The sequence below is a fragment of the Gopherus flavomarginatus genome, chromosome 3, assembly GCF_025201925.1.
Source record: "Gopherus flavomarginatus isolate rGopFla2 chromosome 3, rGopFla2.mat.asm, whole genome shotgun sequence".
NCBI lineage: Eukaryota > Metazoa > Chordata > Testudines > Testudinidae > Gopherus > Gopherus flavomarginatus.
This window is the reverse complement of record NC_066619.1, coordinates 27,371,898-27,393,852: the sequence shown is the minus strand read 5'-3', so window position 1 is coordinate 27,393,852 and position 21,955 is coordinate 27,371,898. Positions and strand designations below refer to the sequence as shown.

The 21,955-nt window shown below is 43.7% G+C and overlaps 2 protein-coding genes across 4 annotated transcripts in view; one reads left to right on the top strand and one right to left on the bottom strand.

The window, feature by feature from the left end:
* Positions 1–20,278, bottom strand: part of WDR70 (WD repeat domain 70) — a 265,622-nt gene extending 245,344 nt beyond the window's left edge. The window contains exons 1-4 of one of the 2 annotated variants that reach the window (XM_050943791.1): positions 20,135–20,278; positions 15,184–15,246; positions 14,482–14,565; positions 7,246–7,366 (exon numbers count right to left, since the gene is read on the bottom strand). In XM_050943791.1, the coding sequence (XP_050799748.1) occupies positions 7,246–7,366; positions 14,482–14,565; positions 15,184–15,246; positions 20,135–20,186 (320 nt within the window). In that variant the 5' untranslated portion in view covers positions 20,187–20,278. The remainder of the gene's footprint in view (positions 1–7,245; positions 7,367–14,481; positions 14,566–15,183; positions 15,247–20,134) is intronic. The other variant, XM_050943792.1, reaches the window with a different exon arrangement.
* Positions 20,279–20,322: 44 nt separating this feature from the next.
* The window catches only part of NUP155 (nucleoporin 155), a 59,563-nt gene continuing 57,930 nt past the window's right edge, over positions 20,323–21,955 (top strand). For both annotated transcript variants that reach the window (XM_050943770.1, XM_050943771.1), the window contains exon 1: positions 20,323–20,502. In XM_050943770.1, coding sequence (XP_050799727.1) covers positions 20,367–20,502 — 136 coding nt within the window. In that variant the 5' untranslated portion in view covers positions 20,323–20,366. The remainder of the gene's footprint in view (positions 20,503–21,955) is intronic.

Below are 21,955 nucleotides of genomic sequence, written 5' to 3'. Positions count from 1 at the left end.
AAGTTGGTTACCTTGGATCAATTCCCTAATGACAAGCATCACAAAGACTGCTATATTTGGTACAATTTTGATAGTCCCAGTAGAGAGGACAAAGGTCTGAATTATGGACCTTAACTAGCCTCTCGCTATTATGTATTGTCCCTCCAGATTAACACTGGGTACAGTGACACATTTTCTTCCCAGCTTCCTGTCTCTTTCAGCATCAAGTTCAAACCCCTTAGCATAACTTCCAAAGTAATGTGTAACTCTGGAATCTGACTACAGCTCAGACTTTTTCTAGCAGACTCTCATCTCATGCCCTCTGGCAATCCCAGGGCCCTATTAACATCAATGGAACTCCCCCCACCCCCAGTTACAATGGTCCACCTGCATGAATCAGTTTGCTGAATAGGCCTTCTCCCATTTTCCAACCCGCATAGCCAATCCATTCTTCCTCAAATCCTTTATCCAAAAGAAACGTGTTCTGAGAATTTTCTATTATTTTGCCTCTTCTTACATCTTACTTTACTTCTTATATTTAAGCCTCCTCCTCACACACATTGTGCAAGTCTCAGACCTAGTATCAGTCACAGTAAGTTTCATCGTAACCCTCAGCCTTCCATTAACAAGGTATCAGTACTGAAGATTAGCATTTTAGTATGGTGAGAGTGTAGAGAACGTATTTATATTTTTTTCAGTTTACTTTGTGCATTTGACAGCACTTTGTGTATAGTCAGTTACTTAAATCACTGGCCACAGTTCACGTGAAGGTTTTTTACATAGCAACAGGAGAGAAAATTTATTAGAGAAATTTGTTTTCAGGCCAAACTATAGTGAGCACTATAAGGCAACCAGTACAAAACTATGAATTTTTATAATTATAATTTATAGGCTACATACATACATTGATTTGTTTTCCAGTCTATATGGACAAATGAGTTTTATCCAATTTTAGGTGGCAACAGCAGCTGTTTGTTCCTTGATTTGACATAGTTATTATTGTTTATTAGAAACTCCTGAAATGTGTTGAATTTCAAAATCAAAATATTGGAGAACTAAACTCCATCGAAGCAGTTTTTTGTTGTTTCCCTTGGCAGTATGAAGCCACTTTAGCGCAGTATGGTCGGTTTGTAGCTGGAACTGCCGTCCCCAAACGTATGGGCGTAGCTTTTCTAGGGCGTACAAAATGGCGTAGCATTCCTTTTCACTGATGGACCAGTGGCTTTCCCTCTCAGTTTCTTGCTGAGAAACACGACAGGATGGAAGTTGTGATCCGGTCCTTCCTGCATGAGAACTGCTCCTATACCATGCTCAAATGCATCTGTGGTTACTAGGAATGGTTTGTCAAAGTCCGGGGCCCTTAGCACAGGGTCAGACATGAGCGTCGCCTTAAGCTGGGTAAAGGCCTTCTGACACTCCTCAGTCCACTTAACTGCATTCGGTTGGGTTTTTTTGGTCAGGTCGGTCAGTCGGGCAGCGATTTGGCTGTAGTGTGGTACAAATCGCCTGTAATACCCGGCCAAGTCCAAGAAGGATTGGACCTGTTTCTTGGACTTTGGGACAGGCCACTTTTGGATAGCATCCACCTTGGCCTGTAGGGGGTTTATGGTTTCTCGACCCACCTGGTGTCCGAGGTAAGTCACTCTGTTTTGGCTTATTTGACACTTTTTGGCCTTAACAGTTAGTCCTGCCTGCTTAATGCACTCAAAGACTTTTTCCAGGTGTTCTAGGTGTTCAAGCCATGAATTCGAAAAAATGGCCACATCATCGAGGTAGGCAACTGCATATTTTCCCAATTCTGCTAGTAGACCATCTACGAGCCTTTGGAATGTGGCGGGTGCATTTTGCAGCCCGAAAGGAAGCACATTAAATTCATACACCCCCGCATGGGTGATGAATGCTGACCTTTTCTTGGCAGGTTCATCTAGCGGTACTTGCCAGTACCCCTTGGTTAAGTCTATTGTAGAGATGAATTGGGCACGTTCCAACTTTTCCAATAGCTCATCAGTGCGTGGCATTGGATAGTTGTCTGGACGAGTTACCGCATTTAGCTTACGGTAGTCCACGCAAAAGCGTATTTCCCCATCTGGTTTGGGTACCAGAACCACTGGAGATGCCCATGCACTGGTAGACGAGCGGATTATACCCACCTGTAGCATGTTCTGGATCTCCAGTTGTATAGCAGCTTGGGCATGAGGAGACACCCGGTAGGGTGGGGTTCTAATTGGGTGAGTATTACTTGTGTCAATGGAGTGGTATGCCCGTTCAGTTCGTCCTGGAGTGGCTGAGAACAATGGGGAGAAGCTAGTGCCCAGCTCCTTGATTTGTTGCCGCTGCAGACGTTCCAGGGTTGTGGAGAGGTTCACCTCTTCCACGCCACCATCACTTTTTCCTTCGTGGTAGACATCTTCAGGCCACTCAGCGTCATCTCCTCCCTGGGCTGTAAACTGACAAACCTTTAAGTCTCTGGAATAAAAGGGTTTGAGTGAATTAACATGGGACATTCTGGGCTTTAGGGAGGAATTGGGAAATGCTATGAGGTACTTAACAGCTCCTGGGTGCTCTTGGACCATGAATGGCCCTTCCCATGATGCTTCCATCTTATGGGCCTGTTGCGCCTTCAAGACCATAACCTGGTCTCCTACTTTGAAGGAACGCTCTCTGGTATGTCTATCATACCAGGCCTTTTGCTCTCTCTCTGAGCATCCTTTAGGTTTTCTTTAGCAAGGGCTAAAGAGTGTCGTAGGGTGCTTTGTAGGTTGCTTACAAAGTCCAGAATGTTAGTTCCTGGAGAAGGCGTAAACCCCTCCCATTGCTGCTTCACCAACTGTAATGGCCCCTTAACCTCATGGCCATACACAAGTTCAAACGGTGAAAACCCTAAACTGGGATGTGGTACAGCCCTGTAGGCAAAAAGTAACTGCTGTAACACTAGGTCCCAATCATTAGAGTGTTCATTGACAAATTTACGCATCATGGCCCCCAAAGTTCCATTAAACCTTTCCACCAGGCCATTGGTTTGATGGTGGTACGGGGTGGCAACCAAGTGATTCACCCCATGAGTTTCCCACAGTTCTTTCATGGTCCCTGCCAGGAAATTAGATCCTGAATCTGTAAGGATGTCGGAGGGCCAACCTACCCTGGCAAAAATGTCTGTTAGGGCCTGCCACACAGTGTTAGCCCTGGTGTTGCTTAGAGTCACTGCTTCTGGCCACCGGGTAGCAAAGTCCACGAAAGTCAGTATGTACTGCTTTCCTCTCAGGGTCTTTTTTGGGAAAGGACCCAATATATCCACAGCTACTCGCTGAAATGGGACCTCAATTATTGGGAGTGGCTGGAGAGGGGCCGTGACCTGGTCTTGTGGCTTTCCCACTCTTTGGCACACCTCACAAGACTGGACATACTTGGCAACGTCCTTGTTCATCCCCTCCCAGTGGAAGGACTTCCCCAACCGGTCTTTGGTTCTGTTCACCCCAGCATGGCCACTGGGATGATCATGGGCTAAGCTTAAGAGCTTTCCCCGATACTTAGTTGGAACCACCAACTGTTTTTGTGGATGCTAGTTTTCCTGGTGTCCACCAGAAAGAGTCTCCTTGTATAATAGTCCTTGTTCTAACTGATCCAGGTTTGCTGAAGAAGAGCTGAGAGGCGGTGGGGTGCTCCATGCCGCCGCCCAAGCTTTTTGAAGGCTGTCATCTGCTTCCTGCTCGGTCTGGAACTGTTCCCTTGAGGCTGGAGACACCAGTTCTTCCTTAGACTGTGGACTTGGGCTTGGTCCCTCAGGAAGCGATGTAGGCGATAGGGTTGTTTTCGTTGCTGGTGAACCGCTCTCCGCTGGTGCACCAGGTGGTTTTTCAGGCTCTGGCTGAGCCTCCTGGGTATGGTTGTCTGTTGCTTCTGCCAGTTCAGGCTCGCTGGCACCCTCTGGCATTGGGGTTGAAGATGGGTTTACAAGCGCTGGCGTCAGTGCTGGCCCCGGTTCTGGTGCTGGTTGCTTTTCCAGTTCCGGGTCTGGGACTGGAGGCACTGTGGCTGTTGCAGTCGTTGGCAGGGCATCCAGGTCCACTACCTCCGTCTGGGTCTCTGGTAACACAGACGGGGCCCCTGTGGACGGCTTAGGAACAGGGATGGGTCTGGAAGCTTGCCTGGTTTGGCTGCGTGTAACCATTTCCACTCTCTTGGCCCACTTTACCTGGTTGGCCAAGTCTTCCCCCAGTAGCATGGGGATGGAATAATTGTCATAGACTGCAAAAGTCCACATTCCTGACCAGCCTTTGTACTGGACAGGCAGTTCAGCTGTAGGCAAGTCTACAGCTTTTGACATGAAGGGGTAAATTGTCACTTGGGCCTTTGGGTTGATGAATTTGGGGTCCATCAAGGATTGGGGGATAGCTGACTCTTGTGCCCCCATGTCTCTCCATGTGACAACCTTCTTTCCGCCCACTCTCAAAATTTCCCTTCACTTCGAGGGTATTTGAGAGGCATCTGGGCCTGGGGATCTTTGGTGTGATGGTGGTGTAACGAACTGCACTCAGTTGGGGTTCTTGGGGCAGTTGGCCTTTATATGTCCCAGTTCATTACACTTAAAGCATCGCCCAGCTGACTGGTCACTGGGCAGAGGTGGGTTACTGGAGAATGGCGAGGTGGGAGAATAGGGAGTTTGCGGCTTTCCTTGGGTTGTAGGTGGGGTTTTGGGTTGTCCTCGGTTGTAGGGTTTATTGTCGGTATGCCCCCTGTGGTATTCGCTTCCCTTGACAGTAGCTTTTTTCTTTTCTGTCACTTTTACCCATTTGGCTCCAATCTCCCCTGCCTCGGTTACAGTTTTGGGTTTTCCATCTAGGATGTACCTTTCTATTTCCTCAGGGACACCCTTTAAGAACTGCTCCATTTGTATTAGGAGGTGCAGCTCGTTTATAGTGTTAAACTTTATTCCTGATATCCAGGCCTCATAATTCTTTCCAATGTGGTAGGCGTGTCGGGGGAATGACACATCTGGTTTCCATCTCAGGGTTCTGAACCGCCGACGGGCATGCTCAGGTGTTATCCCCATTCTGATTCTGGCCTTGGTTTGAAAAAGTTCATAATCATTCATGTTCTCCTTAGGCATTTCAGCCGTCACCTTTGCTAAGGGTCCACTGAGCTGTGGCCTCAGTTTTATCATGTACTGGTCTTCAGGGATGCTGTACCCAAGGCAGACCCTTTCAAAATTTTTTAAGAAGGCCATAGTGTCATCACCTGCCTTGTAGGTGGGAAATTTTGGGGAATGTGGAACAATAATTGGCGAAGGGTTGGTAGGATTGGCTGCGTTCTTCTGCTTAGCCTGTTCTAATTTCAGGGCCTGCTGGTGTGCCTCCCTTTGGAGCTTCATTTTTCTTTTGTGGTTCGCGTTTTTGGCTTTTTGCTTTTTTTTTGTGGGCTGTCTTTTTTCTGGCTATTTTTGCATTTATTAGTTTTATTTTTTTATGTTTGTTGTTTTTTTTTTAATGGCTTCTAGCTTTGCTTGTTTTTGCTTCAGGGCTTCTTTGGAACTCATAGTTTCTGTTTTCTTGTGCTGGTGGCACCCTGCTGCTCAGTACCTGAAATGCTGCAGCTCAGGGTTGCTTGGCAACAGACTTTTTAACACTTCCTAACTAGTTTTGCCTGACAAGTTAGAAAAAAAGAAAAAACACTTTCATTTGCAAATGTGTTTTGCTGGTCTCTGTTGCTGACAGCTTAAGCCTGCTTTGTTTAACAAAAGACCCTCCTTAAGAACTTAACACCTTCTGCTTTTGGGCTGTCTACCGTAGCAGACAGAAAGGAGAGAAGAAAAAAATTTTTTTTCCTGGCTGTAGTTTTAAACCCCCTCCCCTCTCTTCTGCTTACAACAGCTAGCAGAGAGAAAAGAGAAAAAAAATAATCTTACTGGCTTATGGATTCTATTTTTCCCACACGCTGCACACCATGACATGGTATAGCCCCCACTCTGAACCTTAGCGTCCAAAAGATGGGGTACCAGCATGAATCCCCCTAAGCTTAATTACCAGCTTAGATCTTGTAGTGCTGCCACGAACCAGGACTTGCAGTGCCTGGTACACTCTGGTCCCCCCAAAACTTTCCCAGAGGACCCCAAGACCCAGACCCCCTGGATCTTACACAAGGAAAGTAAACCCTTTCCCCCACCGTTGCCTCTCCCAGGCTTTCCCTCCCTGGGTTACCCTGGAAGATCACTGCGATTCAAACTTCTTGAATCTTAAAACAGAGAGGAATGCACCTTTTCCCCTCCCCAAGAGGTAATACAGATTCAAGCTCCATGAATCTAAAACAGAGGAATTTCACCTTCCCCCATCTCTTCTCTCTCCCTTTCTCTCACCAATTCCCTGGTGAGTACAGACTCAATTCCCTTGAGCCTCAACAAGGGGAAAAAATTAATTAGGTCTTAAAAAAGAAAAGCTTTTAATAAAAGAAAGAAATAAGTAAAAGTTGTCTCTGTAATCAAGATGGTAAATGTCACAGGGTCTTTCAGCTTATAGACACTAGGGAGAAGCCTTCCCCCCAGCACAAACACAAATTAAAATCCTTCCAGCAAAATACACATTTGCAAACAAAGAAAACAATCAAAAAGACTAAACTGCCTTTCTACTTGTACTTACTACTTGAACAGAAAAATAGAGAGCCTGTAGGTACGTCTGGTCACTCTCAGAACCCAGAGATAACAACGGACAAACAAACAACACAAAACAAAGACTTCCCTCCACCGAGATTTGAAAGTATCTTGTCTTCTGATTGGTCCTCTGGTCAGGTGTTCCAGGTTCACTGCTTGTAACCCTTTACAGGTAAAAGAGACATTAACCCTTAACTATCTGTTTATGACACAACAGCAGCTGTTTGTTCCTTGATTTGACATAGTTATGACTGTTTATTACCTTGACTCACTGTCTATGACTTTTACTTGACTTCATTTATTTATTCTTTTTAGTACAAAAAATTGGCAGAATCTATTGTATTAAAAAGAAAACAAGTACACAAAGACTTAACAGTCAGAAGATCGCAACCAAAATAGCATACAGCCCTTCAATGTGTTTATAAGCCATAAAACTATTGTAAATTGACAGACCATATTAAGAAAGTGTAGATTAATAATAACAAGTTACAGTGAAACAAATGTCAGTTTACATAGTTTTGTGGACACAAGTTCAGTGGTCCCTGTCCTCCTCTCAAAAGAGTTCGGACAGCCCTTCAGACAAAAGAGTTGTAAGATGGTATGATACTTCCACTATATCTAGGTACCTGCAAGTTGATGCAGAGCAAGCTCCCATCACACTTGAGCCTGAAGTTGTTGAATCAATATCTTCATGTTGGCTTCTCAGTTCTTTTTCTTTCTGGGCTTCCTCTTCTCTTGCACGGGCTTCTAAATGTGGAGTGAATATGCAACTGTTAGATCTCCATGTTTTCAGTACGTAAATTAATGAAAGCTTGGTGGTTCTTTTTGAGACAGTATTACTAAATTCTTCATTTTCAGACATATATTCCAGAAGTATGAAAAGATGAAAGTAGAGCATTTTAATTTAAACTGATTGGTTAGCTTTCCCACACATTAAAAATGCTAATTTCCTTTAAATTTCTGTCATTTTGATACCCAAATGCTTACCCAAAGAAACAACCTCTCAGGAAAAGGCAAGCTTAAGACACTAAAATTGTTAGCTCGTACAGAATAAATATATGTTTTACAGCGTATGCCACTGTTTCACCTTTGAACATTTTCAGTGTCAATGAGGTATGATTAGTCAATACTGATCTTTAATGTTTTCTGGAATGAGATACTGGAAATTAAATCAGTTGAAGCAAGTCTAGTACACATAGGTGTCATTAAGTTAGTTACAACTCTCATTAGTTACTCCCATTTTCCTCACTATAGAGGAGTCCCTATAGAACCATCTGTCACACTGGAGTGAGTCACAACCATGTCTCCCTCAGGGCAGCAGACTTAAAAAGCAGGGCAGACATCCCAGCTGATGGTATGTTCTCTAATTAGATTTCACCAACCCAGTAACAAATGTGAATTCTCTAAGTACTACACTAGATTTATAAGGCAGTCACAGACTCTCCCCTTATATAATCCAGTCTATCTTGCCAGCCAGGCAAGATGGACTACGTGATAAATGGTCACTTACACCGAGTCCCAAGAGAACAGTCACTCACTCAGATTGAATGCATCTTAGATTTCCCACCAAAGACAAATACTAGTAGCTACTTCTAATTAACTAATTCTAAACTAACTAAAGATTTATTAGTTAAGAAAAAGGAATGACAGTTATTGAGAGGTTAAAGCAGGTAAAAATATATGAACAGGTGAACTGGTCTATAATTTCAAAAGGTAGCAGAGATATAGTAATCTGCCAGTTTCCCAAAAGTTTTTAGGGCTACCCAGAGTAAATGCAAGAATATCTGTCTTCTTGTTTAGTTTTTCTGCCATTAGAGTCCAAAAAGTCCAAAGATTAAGAATTTCTCGTGTCCATTTTATAGCTTCTTCTCTCAGAAACCAAGATGAAAGCAACAGTTCCCACACCTCTCTTCTTCATGGGATTAGGGCAGTGGGGAGGGAATGCACTTAATATCTTTGATCCTTGATCTTGCGTTTAATGAACAGGATTTAACATCTTGTAAGAGATCATTATTTACATTACACAAGGCTTTTTTGTCGTTTGATGGGTTACTTAGTTGCAAGGTTATATACAATGAAAATGTATGCTGATACAGTATAACATGGAATACAGTTGAGCGAGAACAATATATGTAGCACACTACAAGCATTTTATAAAACACTAAAACACTGTGATAGACCCAGACCAGTGGGGTACAGGAGTCTGGTAGAGGGCAAATATACTGGTCACTGGATGAGTAGTTTTCTGTTCCCTGAGTGACCAGAGCAGGGGCTGCACGAGAGTAATCAGGAACCTGCTAGAACCAATTAAGACAGACAGGCTGATTAGAACACCTGCAGCCAATCAAGGCAGGCTAATCAGGGCACCTGGGTTTAAAAATGAGCTCACTTTAGTTTGTAGTGTGCCTGTGAGGAGCTGGAAGCAAGAGGGTGTACTGCTGGAGGACTAAGGAGTACAAGTGTTATCAGACACCAGGAGGAAGGTCCTGTGGTGAGGATAAAGAAGGCGTTTGGAGAAGGCCATGGGGAAGTAGCTCAGGGAGTTGTAGTTGTCATGCAGCTGTTACAGGAGGTACTATAGACAGCTGCAATCCACAGGGCCCTGGGCTGGAACCCAGAGTAGAGGGTGGGCCTGGGTTCCCCCCAAACATCACAACTCCTGATAAGACACAGGAGGAGTTGACCCAGACTGTGGGTTCTACCAGAGGGGAAGTTCTCTGAGGTGAGCAAATCTGCCAATAAGCGCAGGACCCACCAAGGTAGAGGAGGAACTTTGTCACAAACACATTCTTATTAACTTAGCATTATTAAAATATTAGATGTTAACACACTGCCAGCCTCACACCATCACCTACACAGTGATAAAATTGACTGCCCCAGTCTCTTTTAAAAATGTAGCTCCATCTTCTTATCAGAGGGAGACAAGAAACAAGGATGGCTATAGTAATTCAGAAAAATATGCTCAGAGATGACACAATGACCACTTGCCTTCAAATGCATGAGAATTAGTGCTTCTTAATTAGGCTTATTTCTCATTTGATGGGTTATTTAATTATAGGGGTACATATGATATAAATGTTTTACATTTTAACAGGATACAGAAAAATGAAAACAATGCATGTAACATGTCATTTGTTTTCATGAAGTTTAAACACTAAATACATTCTTATACATTTAACAATCACTTTGATCTATACTAATACACAAGTGAATTGGCCTGGCTGCCAGCTATGCATTTGTAAATGTTCAATGAGGCCTGGGGCTTTGGCTAAGCTGGCACCTGGCCTGTCAGCATCACAAAATGCACGTTAGATCACGCACCAAAGACAAGAGCTTGTATCCAATCCTATAATAAACTATACACAGATGTATTAATAGGACAAGAGTTATTTATCAGGTTAAAACAGGTTAACCTGTGTACACAAATGAGTTACTACCTTATGTTTTCCAAATCATAGACTCTTCTATGATAAGTAAGCTCTATATATCCTTTAGGGCTAATCCAGGCTAAACACTAGGGATCTTTTGCTTATGCCTCGTAATCCTTGCCCATCAGAGTTCATTCAGCCTAAAGATACAGGTCCTTCTTGTTAGGAGTCTTATTCCCTTATCTCCATCCCCTTGTGCTCTGAGCTGCAAATTCAGCTAATAGGTGGAAGTTCACTTGCATGACTCATTTCATGGAGAGGGGGAGTAAGAGCAGCACACAGTATTATTCTCTTTAATGTTCAAGGATAGTCCATCTGGGTTCGAAGGGCCTTTCCTCACTGACCAGGACATAACACTTTCTGTTGAAGACCAACACTTTACACTAGTTAATGTTTATCTCCTGTCTGGTGATTTACACAGTTACAGAGCATTTAAAATACAAATATTACCTTTGTAGCCATTTATTTTAGTTTATTGTTCATTTACTCTGTGATATGATTAATAACACGTTATCATTCATTGTATATTAGTTAATTTGAAGGATAATAAAAGTATAAAATTGATCAGTATTTAGACTAGAGGAACCATGTAGTAGATATAAGACAGACAAGCTGAAACGCAAGAACCTGTAGGCGGAGGCCTGCAAGACTTAAGCTTAGCTACTTTAGGCCTTGGAGGCAAGAAATGATGACATAAGTGACCGGAAAATAACCTGATACCCTAAGATTATGAGAAGAGAGGTAACAAGTGGTAATATTGCACAAAATTACCCAGATTATTAGATCATAAAAATACTGTAAAGGCGCAACTGCCTCCGACATGTCTTAACCACAGGATACAGGTTGTACATCAATGCTAATGAGAAAAGGGAATTTACACAGCCTATAGAAAATTGAAGTCCCTTAAGTTTCCAGGGGACACAGACCAATAAGAGAAAGAAGGGTTGAAACTTTTACGGACATGTGCAGAATGTAGGTATAGACAGAATCATATTATAAAAAGGGGATGCCCAAAACGGGAAATCTGAGCTTCCTGTGGGAGACTCCAGCAGAAACCTTCCTCTTCTGATGATCAAGTCATGAGAGACCTATCAGACCCTAGCATGACTATTAAGAATGTGATTATAACTATTTGTAACATGCATAGGTCTGTATAAAATTTCTATATGCTAGGGTAATCATAACTTTAATTGTAACTTTAATAAAACTTATAAAACAGACTAGACCTTGTACATGTGAATGTGTGGTCACTACCCTTGGTCTTTGTGTGTTCCTAGAGACTAACTCTAAAACAAGTAGCAGAGGTGACTTTCATTCTGTTAAGCTTGAAACTGTAGCCACCAGCGTCAAATCCATAGTGATATAATACCATGTTACAAAATTCACTTTAATTAAAATCAAAAGCTACCCTTACAATACGGAACACAGATATTATAAGTGAGATTGATGCATGCAGCAACTCACAAGCATTCAATAAAGTCTAAAAACATTCTTACATAGTCCTGACACCTATTTTAATAATTCTAACATACTGGTGAGCCAGACTGATTCCAGCTATGTATTTGTCAGTATTCAGTTGAGACATGGGGACCTTGGCATGACGTGGCACCTGGTCTGCCAGTGTCATGCTCTCAATGCAAAAATTGCGTAGGAAGAGGTACCACTTACATTCCTGATAAACACCTCAGTGTTCCCCTATTTTTGATAAGACATCTGCCACTACATTTTCTTTACCATTAATATGGACTATTTCCATGTCTCACCCAGAGACAAAGTCTCAAATTGGTCCCTGTGGGTTTTTGCATCTATGTTAACAGGGTCCCCTGGCCTGTCTCCCATAAAGGAGATCAGAGGAGGCAAAACCCTGTAGATTCTTGGGAGTACATGCCAAAATGCCAATAACAAATAAAGGAGCAACATCCAAGTCACTCTCTTGCTGGGTAACACATTAGAAGGTTACTTGTCCTGTGCAGCAACTGAAGTTCTTTGAGATGGACGTCCCTCTGGATACTCCACTTCAGGTGAATATGCACCCCTGCGCCTTTGATCAGAGAATTTCAGCAGCAGTGCTTGTCTGGGTTGCACATGTGTTCTCATCTTATGTGGGCACCTATTTTGTGCTGTACGACCAGACCTCCTTCAGTTCCTTCTCTATCACAGAGTCTGTAGACTAAACTCCAAAGTAGAGGGGAGAAGGGTGGGTAGTGGAGCACTCATTGAGACCTCCATCTTGAAGAACCTCAGTTCCTGCACAGGGTGAGTAAACGTCTCTTCTCCTTAGAGAGATGTCCCTGTGGGTGCTCCACTTCAAGTGACTATAGAGCACTGCTGCTAGGTGGATAGAAAGGGCTTTAGAGTTGCATGAGTAACTAATGATAATATAGTTAAGTCCTAACAATGCATCCAATCTTGAGCCCTGGTCAATCACGTAGTGTTCTGTGAACATGCATGCCAATGCCCACGTCGCTGCTTTACATATGTCCATGATAGCCATCTTGTTTAGAAAGACTACTGAAGTTGACAAGGATCTGGTGGAGTGAGTTTGGATCCCTGCTGGGAGCTGTAGATCCTTCTGTTGGTAACAAAGGTGGATGCACCTGAAAATTCATTTAGATAGCCTCTGTTTGGAGATAGTGGAACCTTTAGATCATTCCAAAGAGCAAATAAAGAGCCTCGGTGACCTCCTGAAGGGCATAGCTTTTTCAAGGTAGAACGCTAGTATGCATCTGACACCTAGAGTGTGTAGAATTGAGTCTTATTTACTTCCATTAGGTTTGGGAAGAATGAGGGAAGATGGATTGGTTAGTTCAAGTGGAAAGATGATGATATTTTGGGTAAAAATTTTGGATGAGGTCCTAGGGTGACCTTGTCCTTGAAGAAGATAGTATATGTTGGGTATGCCATAAGGGCCCCTAGCTCTCCCACTTGGCAGGCAGAAGTGATAATAATTAGGAAGGCTACCTTCGTTGAGAGATGTATCAGACAGCATGTTGCTAATGGTTCAAATGGCAGACCAGTAAGACAGCATAGTATCAGGTTCAAGTCCCAAGGTGGAGTATGGACTTGTATTTCAGATAAACATTTCTGATACTCTTAAGAAAGCGGTTGGTGACAGGATGGGCGAATAGAGACACCCTGACAACATTGTAGTGAAAAGCTCCGTATGAAGTAACAAGGTTTGTGCATAACGTTTTCTGTTAATGAAATGACAGACTTTACATGAGCCTGTATTGTTGTCCAGGAGGGTGCTGGGCTGTATAAGATGCATATTTCTGGGAGAAAGTCTGGGACTGGGAATTTGCTGTGTCGCTCTGCTGTGTAATTCAAGGGTGGCTGATTCTTACAGTATAGCTCAGATTAATTTACATGCTGGGGGCTGTGTGAGAGCAAGCCAGGAGTGGTTGTTCTCACAGCAAAGCATATAAAAGGCTGGAGAACTGAGGGGACACAGCTGTTCAACAGTCCAGATTGTACCTTGGGGAATGTCACATGGGGGCTTTGGCATGAGCTGGCACATGGTCTACCAGCATCACATATTTCAGTGTGGAAGAAACATAGTATTTATTTAGATTTATTCAACATTAAAAAAGATGCTTAAGTCAACACACTGGCCCCATTATATAACTGATTTTCACAATATAATCAAAATGTTCCTCACACAAGCAAATAAATATACAATTTACAGCAGACTTACGCCCCAAACCTGAAATAAGAACAAAGCAGGTATACTCCTGCAAATACTCAGAGCCTCATAATGCCAATAAGCATTTTCACAGAAGTGTGTTCACATGGCTCTCAGCATAGAATCAGAACCATGATAATCAAATCCTGCACCTATCAGCCCATCACCTCCTTGAATGGATCAGTAGTTACACAGGCCTTGCATTACGCCTGAAAGTTAACAAATTCTGGTTATTTTTGTCCAGAGAGTGGGGAATAAATTCCAAGGCTGAAAGATGGTCCAGGATAATGACTTGGAAGCAGTTTCCTTATGTATATAATAAGGAGACTCCGGCTTCAGCAACTTTGCAAAGGTGTGGCCTGGGGAAGAGAGGCATCTTTCAAGCAAGCAGACCCCAAACCATTTAGGACTTATCTACATTCAGCGGTAGCATGACCTTGTGCACACACATGCTGTGCAGATGACACCACTTTGCTCTACTGAAGTGTGCATACACTACACATTCTAGGAAGGATGCTATTTTCAGAACAAAATGGCATTCTCCAGGTAGCAAAAGTCTCGGTATGTGGTCCCAGCATGATCCAGTCCCACCACAGCAGTGTATACTAGGATAAAACGTGTATTTTTAAAACATGTTCTCTAACATGTTTTAACACATACATGTAAACAAGGCAAGTGTTAAAACATGTGTTAGATTATTGTGTTTTAGCCCTTTGTTAAAAACACAAGCACAGGAGAGTCACCTATCTTACCCAGCATCTTTTTACTTCTTTCCACTGCAGTTCTTCGAGTTTGTTCAAACATTGCTTCCAAGTCAAACGTTCGAGCTTTCTTTCCTAAAAGATGAGGGGAAAAGAAACTTTGATTTAGACCAAGTAACATGAAATCCAGAAGATTAAAATGAGTAAGTGACCAGGATAACTCAGATGCTCTCCAATTCAAATTTCAGATTAAAAATCTCCCACGGGGCTATTACATAAATGGGAATTGGGCACCTTACTGCATTCCGTGCCTTTGAAAAAATCTGCCTCCTCTCCCCCACTACACACACACACACACACAGAGTTTATACAGTTCCTGCTACCATTCCTTTTACATTGCATTTCCAAGCATATTATCAAAAAGTTAAATCCACAAATACTGTACTACAACCCACTGAGAAGCATTTTACTGTGTTCTAAATCACAACCCATAATATAAATTTGGGGAAAGAACCAACAAGCTTCAGTGTTAAGCTTCATCTGAACTGCAAGACCCTTAACAAGTGCTTCCTGCCCCAACAGGTACCCTAGCCTTTCCAGCTATGGATAATGCTACCCTACTCCACAGAGACTCACACTCTTGCCTACTGCTCCCTTCACCATCCCCAACCAGTACTTCCCCAGTGCACAAGGTGTATCCTTCCAGCACACGGACATTGCCTCCTTTGCCCTTCCCATGAGCCCTGAACTCACCAAAGCCTGAGAAGCCCATCGTGGCTGCCAGCTCTGGATCAGGTTCTCCCACCAGCTCCACATCTATAAGGGAACAGAGGGGTTAGAGTAAACTCTGTGCACAGAGCCCACCATTCCAGCACCTCCCCAGTCATGGAAACTCATCGCCCTCTGCTCCTAGCTGCTCAGCTGGAATTGCACCGGGGATCACAATAGGCTCCACCAGCAGGAGGAAGTGACCACGTGGGATACTGCAGCAGATCAAGAGGAGCCCTGCCACGAGGGGACTAGCCCACTCACAGAGACTCCTGAAGGCACCTGCTGAGGATTCTCTGAACCCCCAGCTACTGAGAAGCAGCCCTACTGGATAAGTAGAGCTGCACACATAGTACATTGTAGCAGCAGATAAGGTGCTGGACGGACTCTCATCCCTGCCTCTGTGGCAGCACCCAAGCAGGCTATTGTTTCCCCAGCCAAGCTCATTTCCCTCTCCATGTCCCCCGGTTATCCTTTATAGTCCCCCTTCCCTAATACATTACACCTGCAAGTCCTTGGCATCATCCTCCCTAAACAGGTTTAGCAGCAGGGTTAGTTGGACAGAACTCAATCTAGACACGTCACAAAGGCTCAAAACTCAGCGATCTGCCACTGTAGCATAAACACTACAGTGATTCTTTGAGAGGTACCAACTAGCTCAACAGACAAATTCTTCCATCCACTTAGTTGTGAATAAACGGGGGATTATGTCATCAAAACGACACTGTGCAGGATATAATTTTTTTCACAGCCCTGAGTGAGGCAGCTAGGTCTACCTAAATTTTAGGTGTAGACCAGGCCTCGGTGTCCAATGGGACAGGGTTATAGAGTGTAACGGTTGAGATTTTCAACAGAGTCAAATGCCAAGTATAGTAGATGTAATGAAAACCTAAGCACTTCAGTGGGCAAGACATGCAGTTGGGAAGACAGAAGACAGATAAACTATGCATCTCTTGGAAGGACATCCTTACAGTTTCTGACATTGTAGTTGGCCAGGGAGAAGATGGAAGGATAACACCAGACAGGACCTAAATGCTCTAAACATACATTACCATGAATGAGAAAAATGTGTTGACAGAAAGAGGTGGGGGCAAATTGTTAGAATGGCCAATGATCTCCACAATCTATAGAGCTATGGAGTAGGTGCCTAACTCCAATAAAATCAATGGGAGTTCGGCACTGTTGTATTAACTGAGATGGAATAAAGAGCCCAAAGGGTCAAAGGTATTAACCTAATCCTGTCACCATCCCACATTAAACAGTGTTAAACAAGTTTTGGGGTTTGGTATACAGAGAACTTAGCCTGCTTAGTACCATGGCAAACATCATTAAAAATCATTTTAACCTTTTACTAAAGATACTGAAAGAAGGAAGAGTTAAAACATTTGAAATGTGAAGTATTAAGTAAGGCTTTCATTCTAACTACATCCCTTGTTCCCTTTTCCTTCAGCTGTAAAGAGACTTCAAAGGCAAAACTCCCTGTTTGACAGTCTCTTAAATGGTATTAAAGATTATTATAAATAGTTTCAGTGAAAAAAGAAGTTAGTTGAAATGAGCTGGAGCAACTGTTGATGTCATTAAAGTCTAACCCCATTTCCTAGAGCATAAAACAAGAGGGAAGAAAAAACAATGGGAAAAAGAGAGAAAATGCAGCTTTTGCCTCTGGTATTGACTTTCACTTGCAACCTCATTGCTGGAAAAACACAGGCAAAGCACATGGTCTCATCAGCCATTCAAAGACCTGGCAAACTTGTAACACCATCAGATTGTTAAGGGTATTGCTTTTAGCTCCTTTTCTAGTTACAGGCTTACAGCAGAGCTCCAAAATATATGGTTGTGGCTGGCTAAGCCAGACTCTTATTAGAGAGAAGGAAAGATAGGAGAAAGACAGAATAAAGTAAAAAAAGGAAAAGGAAACATGGAGCAGGGTGGCGGGGTGGGGGGAAGGAAAGAAGGGAAGAGACACACACAAAGCCTCACATCCCAAGAATAATTTAGCTGGAGCCAGCAGAGGTGGCAATATCATCTGAGTCCCTCTCTGTGGCACAATCTTATCAGGACATCTCTCAGGATCAGGATGATGAAGGTACGATACTGTTATGCAGGATTCCAGAAGATGGTGTGGGTAGCAGCGACGATGGGGTAACTCACTCTATCCCCTTTTTTCAGCCAGCATTGTGGAAACCAGCTTTACCCCCAGCTTTAAGGAACCCAAAAAGCAAATAATGAGAACAGCCCATCTCATCATAAGTTTGTCCGCCAATTAAATCTAATTTCCAACATACCAGTTGTCATAAACAGATAGCTAAGGGTTAATGTTCTTTTACCTGTAAAGGGGTAACACCAGTAACCTGAAACACCTGACCAGAGGACCAATCAGGAAACAAGACTTCTTCAAATCTGGGTGGAGGGAAGTTTGGGTGTGAGTTCTTTGTCTTGGGTCTGGGCCCTCTCGTCTCTGAGAGTGATTTTTCTATCTCCAGGCTTTCTAATCTTCTGTTTCCAAGTTGTAAGTACAAGGATAGTAAGACAATAGGTTTATATTGTTTTCTTTTGTATTTACATGTGTGTAGTTGCTGGAATGTGTTAAACTGTATTCTTTTTGGATAAGGCTGTTCATTCATTTTTTCCTTTAAGCAATTGACCCTGTATATTGTCACCTTGATACAGAGATCCTTTTATGTCCTTTTTTCATTCTTTTTATATAAAGCTTTCTTTTTAAGACCTGTTGGAGTTTTTCTTTAGTGGGGACTCCACGGAATTGGTGGGAGGAAGAAGTCAGGGGGAAAATCTCTTTGTGTTAGATTTACTAAGCCTGACTTTGCATACCCTCAGGGTGAGGGGGAAGAGAGATTAGATCTCTCAGTACTTGTGTTTCCAGGACTGGAAGCAGGGAATATCCTAAGGTCATCCAGGGAGGGGAGCCTGGGAGGAAGTAACAAGGAAACAAGGGGAAGGGGTTATTTCCCTTTGTTGTAAGACTCAAGGCATCTGAGCCTGGGGGTCCCCCAGGGAAGGTTTTGGGGGACCACAGTGAGCTAGGCACTGTATAATTCCTAGCTGGTGGCAGCAATTACCAGGTCCAAGCTGGTAACTAAGCTTGGAGGTTTTCATGCTAACACCCATATTTTGGACGCTAAGGTCCAGATCTGGGAAGAAATGTTATGACACCAGTTTTGGTTCATTCATTTCTTGTCTCACTCTTTCTTTCTTTCCCATTCCTAACTTAATAGCCCTTCAATTATATCAGTGAGCCTTTTTGTTTGGACTTATTTAGTCTCTCTTTTGCACTTTTTCTGATCAAAATTTATTATAAGTTACTGGTTTTTTTAAAAAGCTTTCTGTCACTTTATAATTTTGCTTACAATTAGGATAAATTTGTAGGCCCAATTACGATAGCACCTAGCTCCCTTAGGCTTTGTTGAAAATCCTAGTCTTTATTATTAACTTCTTTATTTAATTGGTTTGCACGTCATTTGGTAACAGTCTAGCAGCTTCATAGCTCTTTGTTTTTCCCATTTATCATCTTCTACTTAAGGAAAGGATAGTCTTGCAGTTAAGGCATTAACTTGTGACTTCCTAGTTCTGCCACAGACATCACATATGACCTTGAACAAGTCTCTTAATTTTTCAGTGCCTTAGGGCATATCTTCCCTGGCAGCACTTTAACATGGTTTGAGTAGTCACAGCAAAGCACTGGGAGAGCTCTCTTTAAAAAAACACCCCTACAAGGGGCATAGATCCCAAAGCTGGTGCAGTCTATACTATCACGTTAGTGCTGAAACTTGCAGCACTCAAGGGTGTGTTTTTTCACACTTCTGAGCAAGAAAGTTGCAGTGCTGTAAAGTGCCAGCATAGACAAGCCCTTAATTTGTTCATGTATAACACAGGGGATAAGATGTCCTTTCCTGTACCCTTTGTCTTAGCTCTTTAGGCTGTTCTTCAATGCAGAGACTCTCTCTTACTGTGTGTATGCAGAGTCCCTAGCACAACAGGGTTCCAATCTAGGAGCTACAGTAACACACATAATAGAGATGTTGGCCCACATTGCAGTCTTAAAAACTCTAGTCTCATACTTTGTAATATGTTATTTGTACTTGATAGACCAGGGGTCAGTAACTTTTCAGCAGTGGTGTGCCGTGTCTTCATTTATTCACTCTAATTTAAGGTTTCACATGCCAGTAATATATTTTAACATTTTCAGACTGTTTCTTTCAATAAGTCTCTTATATAACTAAACTATTGTTGTATGTAAAATAAATAAAGGTTTTTAAAATGTTTAAGAAGCTTCATTTAAAACTAAATTAAAATGCAGAGCCCCTCGCACTGGTGGCCAGGACCCAGACAGTGTGAGTGCTACTGAGAATCAGCTCAAGTGCTGCCTTTAGCTCACATGCCATAGGTTGCCTACCCCTGTAATAGGCTAATATGATACCTGCCTTCATGGAACATATCTTAACGTTCTGCCTGAGAGCAGGTTGTGCATCTGTTTGTGAGGAACAGGGAAGGATGTAGGTCTAGTGAGGGGCCCAGGACTGTATGTTAACACAGCAGGAGAGTTTGTCGCGGAGACATAGCCTGGGCGCAGCAGAGTATCGGGAGTTAGGTCACAAGCTGGCTGAGAAGATTCGGCCCATCTAAGAGCCGGGCATTGCTAGTGACTTTGGCACTAATGGGGGGGTGGCGGTCACTTGCGGAGACGCTGCGCGGGCTGGCTCCCTAAGCCCAGCCCTCAGAGGAGCAACCTAGCTCTTTTATTCCGTCACCTCGGCGCACAGCCCGGCCCGACCCAAAAGCCCAGGGGTTACCGAGCTCCGCTCTGCAGTCGAGATGCGAGCGCCCAAGACCAGCTGCGAGCAGGCGCGGGACGCTCCTCCCCGCCGGGTTCTTGGAACACTGGTCCTGTTCTCCATCCTCCCCTCCCCCTTTCACTCACGAGACGCCTCAGCCGCCAGCGCCCCTGCCCCAACGATCTCCTCTGTGTCCATCGCCAGATCTTCTCCCCTACCGACTCCGCGCAGCGACCGCCAATTTAAACTTAACCCTTTCCTGCTGCCGGACGTCCTTGGCCGGAAGTGACTGGCCGTGAAGCGGAAGTGCGTCACACGCTCAGGCGCAGTGGCTGTTGGGGTTTGGCGCGGTCCTGTCTCTTTGCGGGCGCTATCGCTATGCCTGTGGCGATGAGCCCGGCTGCCCCGGCCTTGCAGGAGGCGCTGGAGAACGCAGGCCGCATCATCGACCGGCAGATCCAGGATGATCGCTGCTACCCGGACCTGTCCGAGTTGCTGGCTGTGCCGGCGCCCGGTGAGGATCCATATGGGCCCGGGCACCGATCTGGTCCGCAGCTCTGAGCTTCCTCCGCCTCTTGTGATTCTCCCCAGCCGGGTCGGGCGCACACGGCTCATGCCCCCGAGTCCTGGTGGCCACACGGGGACCCGTGCGCTACATCTACCTTCCCTACAGGGATGGCTGCTCGGGGGACCCTCTGCGGGCAGCAGTGCCAGAGCGCCCTGTACTGTGCCTCTGCTGCGCCACAGGCCGTCACGTCCCAGCCAAAACAGCAGCTCATGGGACACTGGCAGCTCTAGTCCCTAGTTTTCAGAGTAGCAGCTGTGTTAGTCTGTAGGTGCAAAAAGAACAGGAGTATTTGTGGCAACTTAGAAACTAGCATATTTATTTGAGCATAAGCTTTTATGGGCTACAGCCCACTTCTTCGGATGCATAGAATGGAACATATAGTGAGGAGATATATATATATATATATATATATATATATATATATATATATATATACACACACACACATACAGAGAGCATGAAAAGGTGGACGTTGTTGTACCAACTCTGAGAGATCAATTAAGTAAGAGAAAAAACTTTTGAAGTGATAATCAAGATAGCCCTGTACAAACAGTTTGATAAGAAGTGTGAGAATACTTACAAGGGGAGCTAGTTTCAATGTTTGTAAGGGCTCAGTCATTCCCAGTCTCTATTCAAGCCTAAGTTGATTGTATCTAGTTTGCATATCAATTCAAGTTCAGCAGTTTCTCCTTGGAGTCTGTTTTTGAAGCTTTTCTGTTGCAAAATTGCCATCCTTAGGTCTGTTATTGAGTGACCAGATAGGTTAAAGTGTTCTACTGGTTTTTTAATTTTATAATATTTGACATCTGATTTGTGTCCATTTATTCTTTTGCATAGGGACTGTCCGGTTTGGCCAATGTCCATGGCAGAGAGGCATTGTTGACACATGACATATATCACGTGGTAGATGTGCAGGTGAATGAGCCCGTGATGACATGGCTGATGTGATTAGGTCCTATGATAATGTCACTTGAATAGATATGTGAACAGAGTTGACATAAGACTTTGTTGCAAGAATAGGTTCCTGGGTTAATGTTTTTGTTGTGTGGTTGCTGGTGAGTATTTGCTTCAGGTTGAGGTGTTGTCTGTAAGGGAGGACAGATCTGTCTCCCAAGATCTGTGAGAGTGAGCGATCATCTTTCAGGATGGGTTGTAGATCTTTGATGATGCACTGGAGAGGTTTTAGTTGGGGGCTGAAGGTGACAGCTAGTGGTGTTCTGTTATTTTCTTTGTTGGGCCTGTCTTGTAGGAGGTCACTTCTGGGTATTCGTCTGGCTCTGTCAGTCTGTTTTTTCACTTCAGCAGGTGGGTATTGTAGTTTTCAGAATGCTTGACAGAGATCTTGTAGGTGCTTGTCTCTATCTGAGGGATTGGAGCAAATGTGGTTGTATCTTAAAGC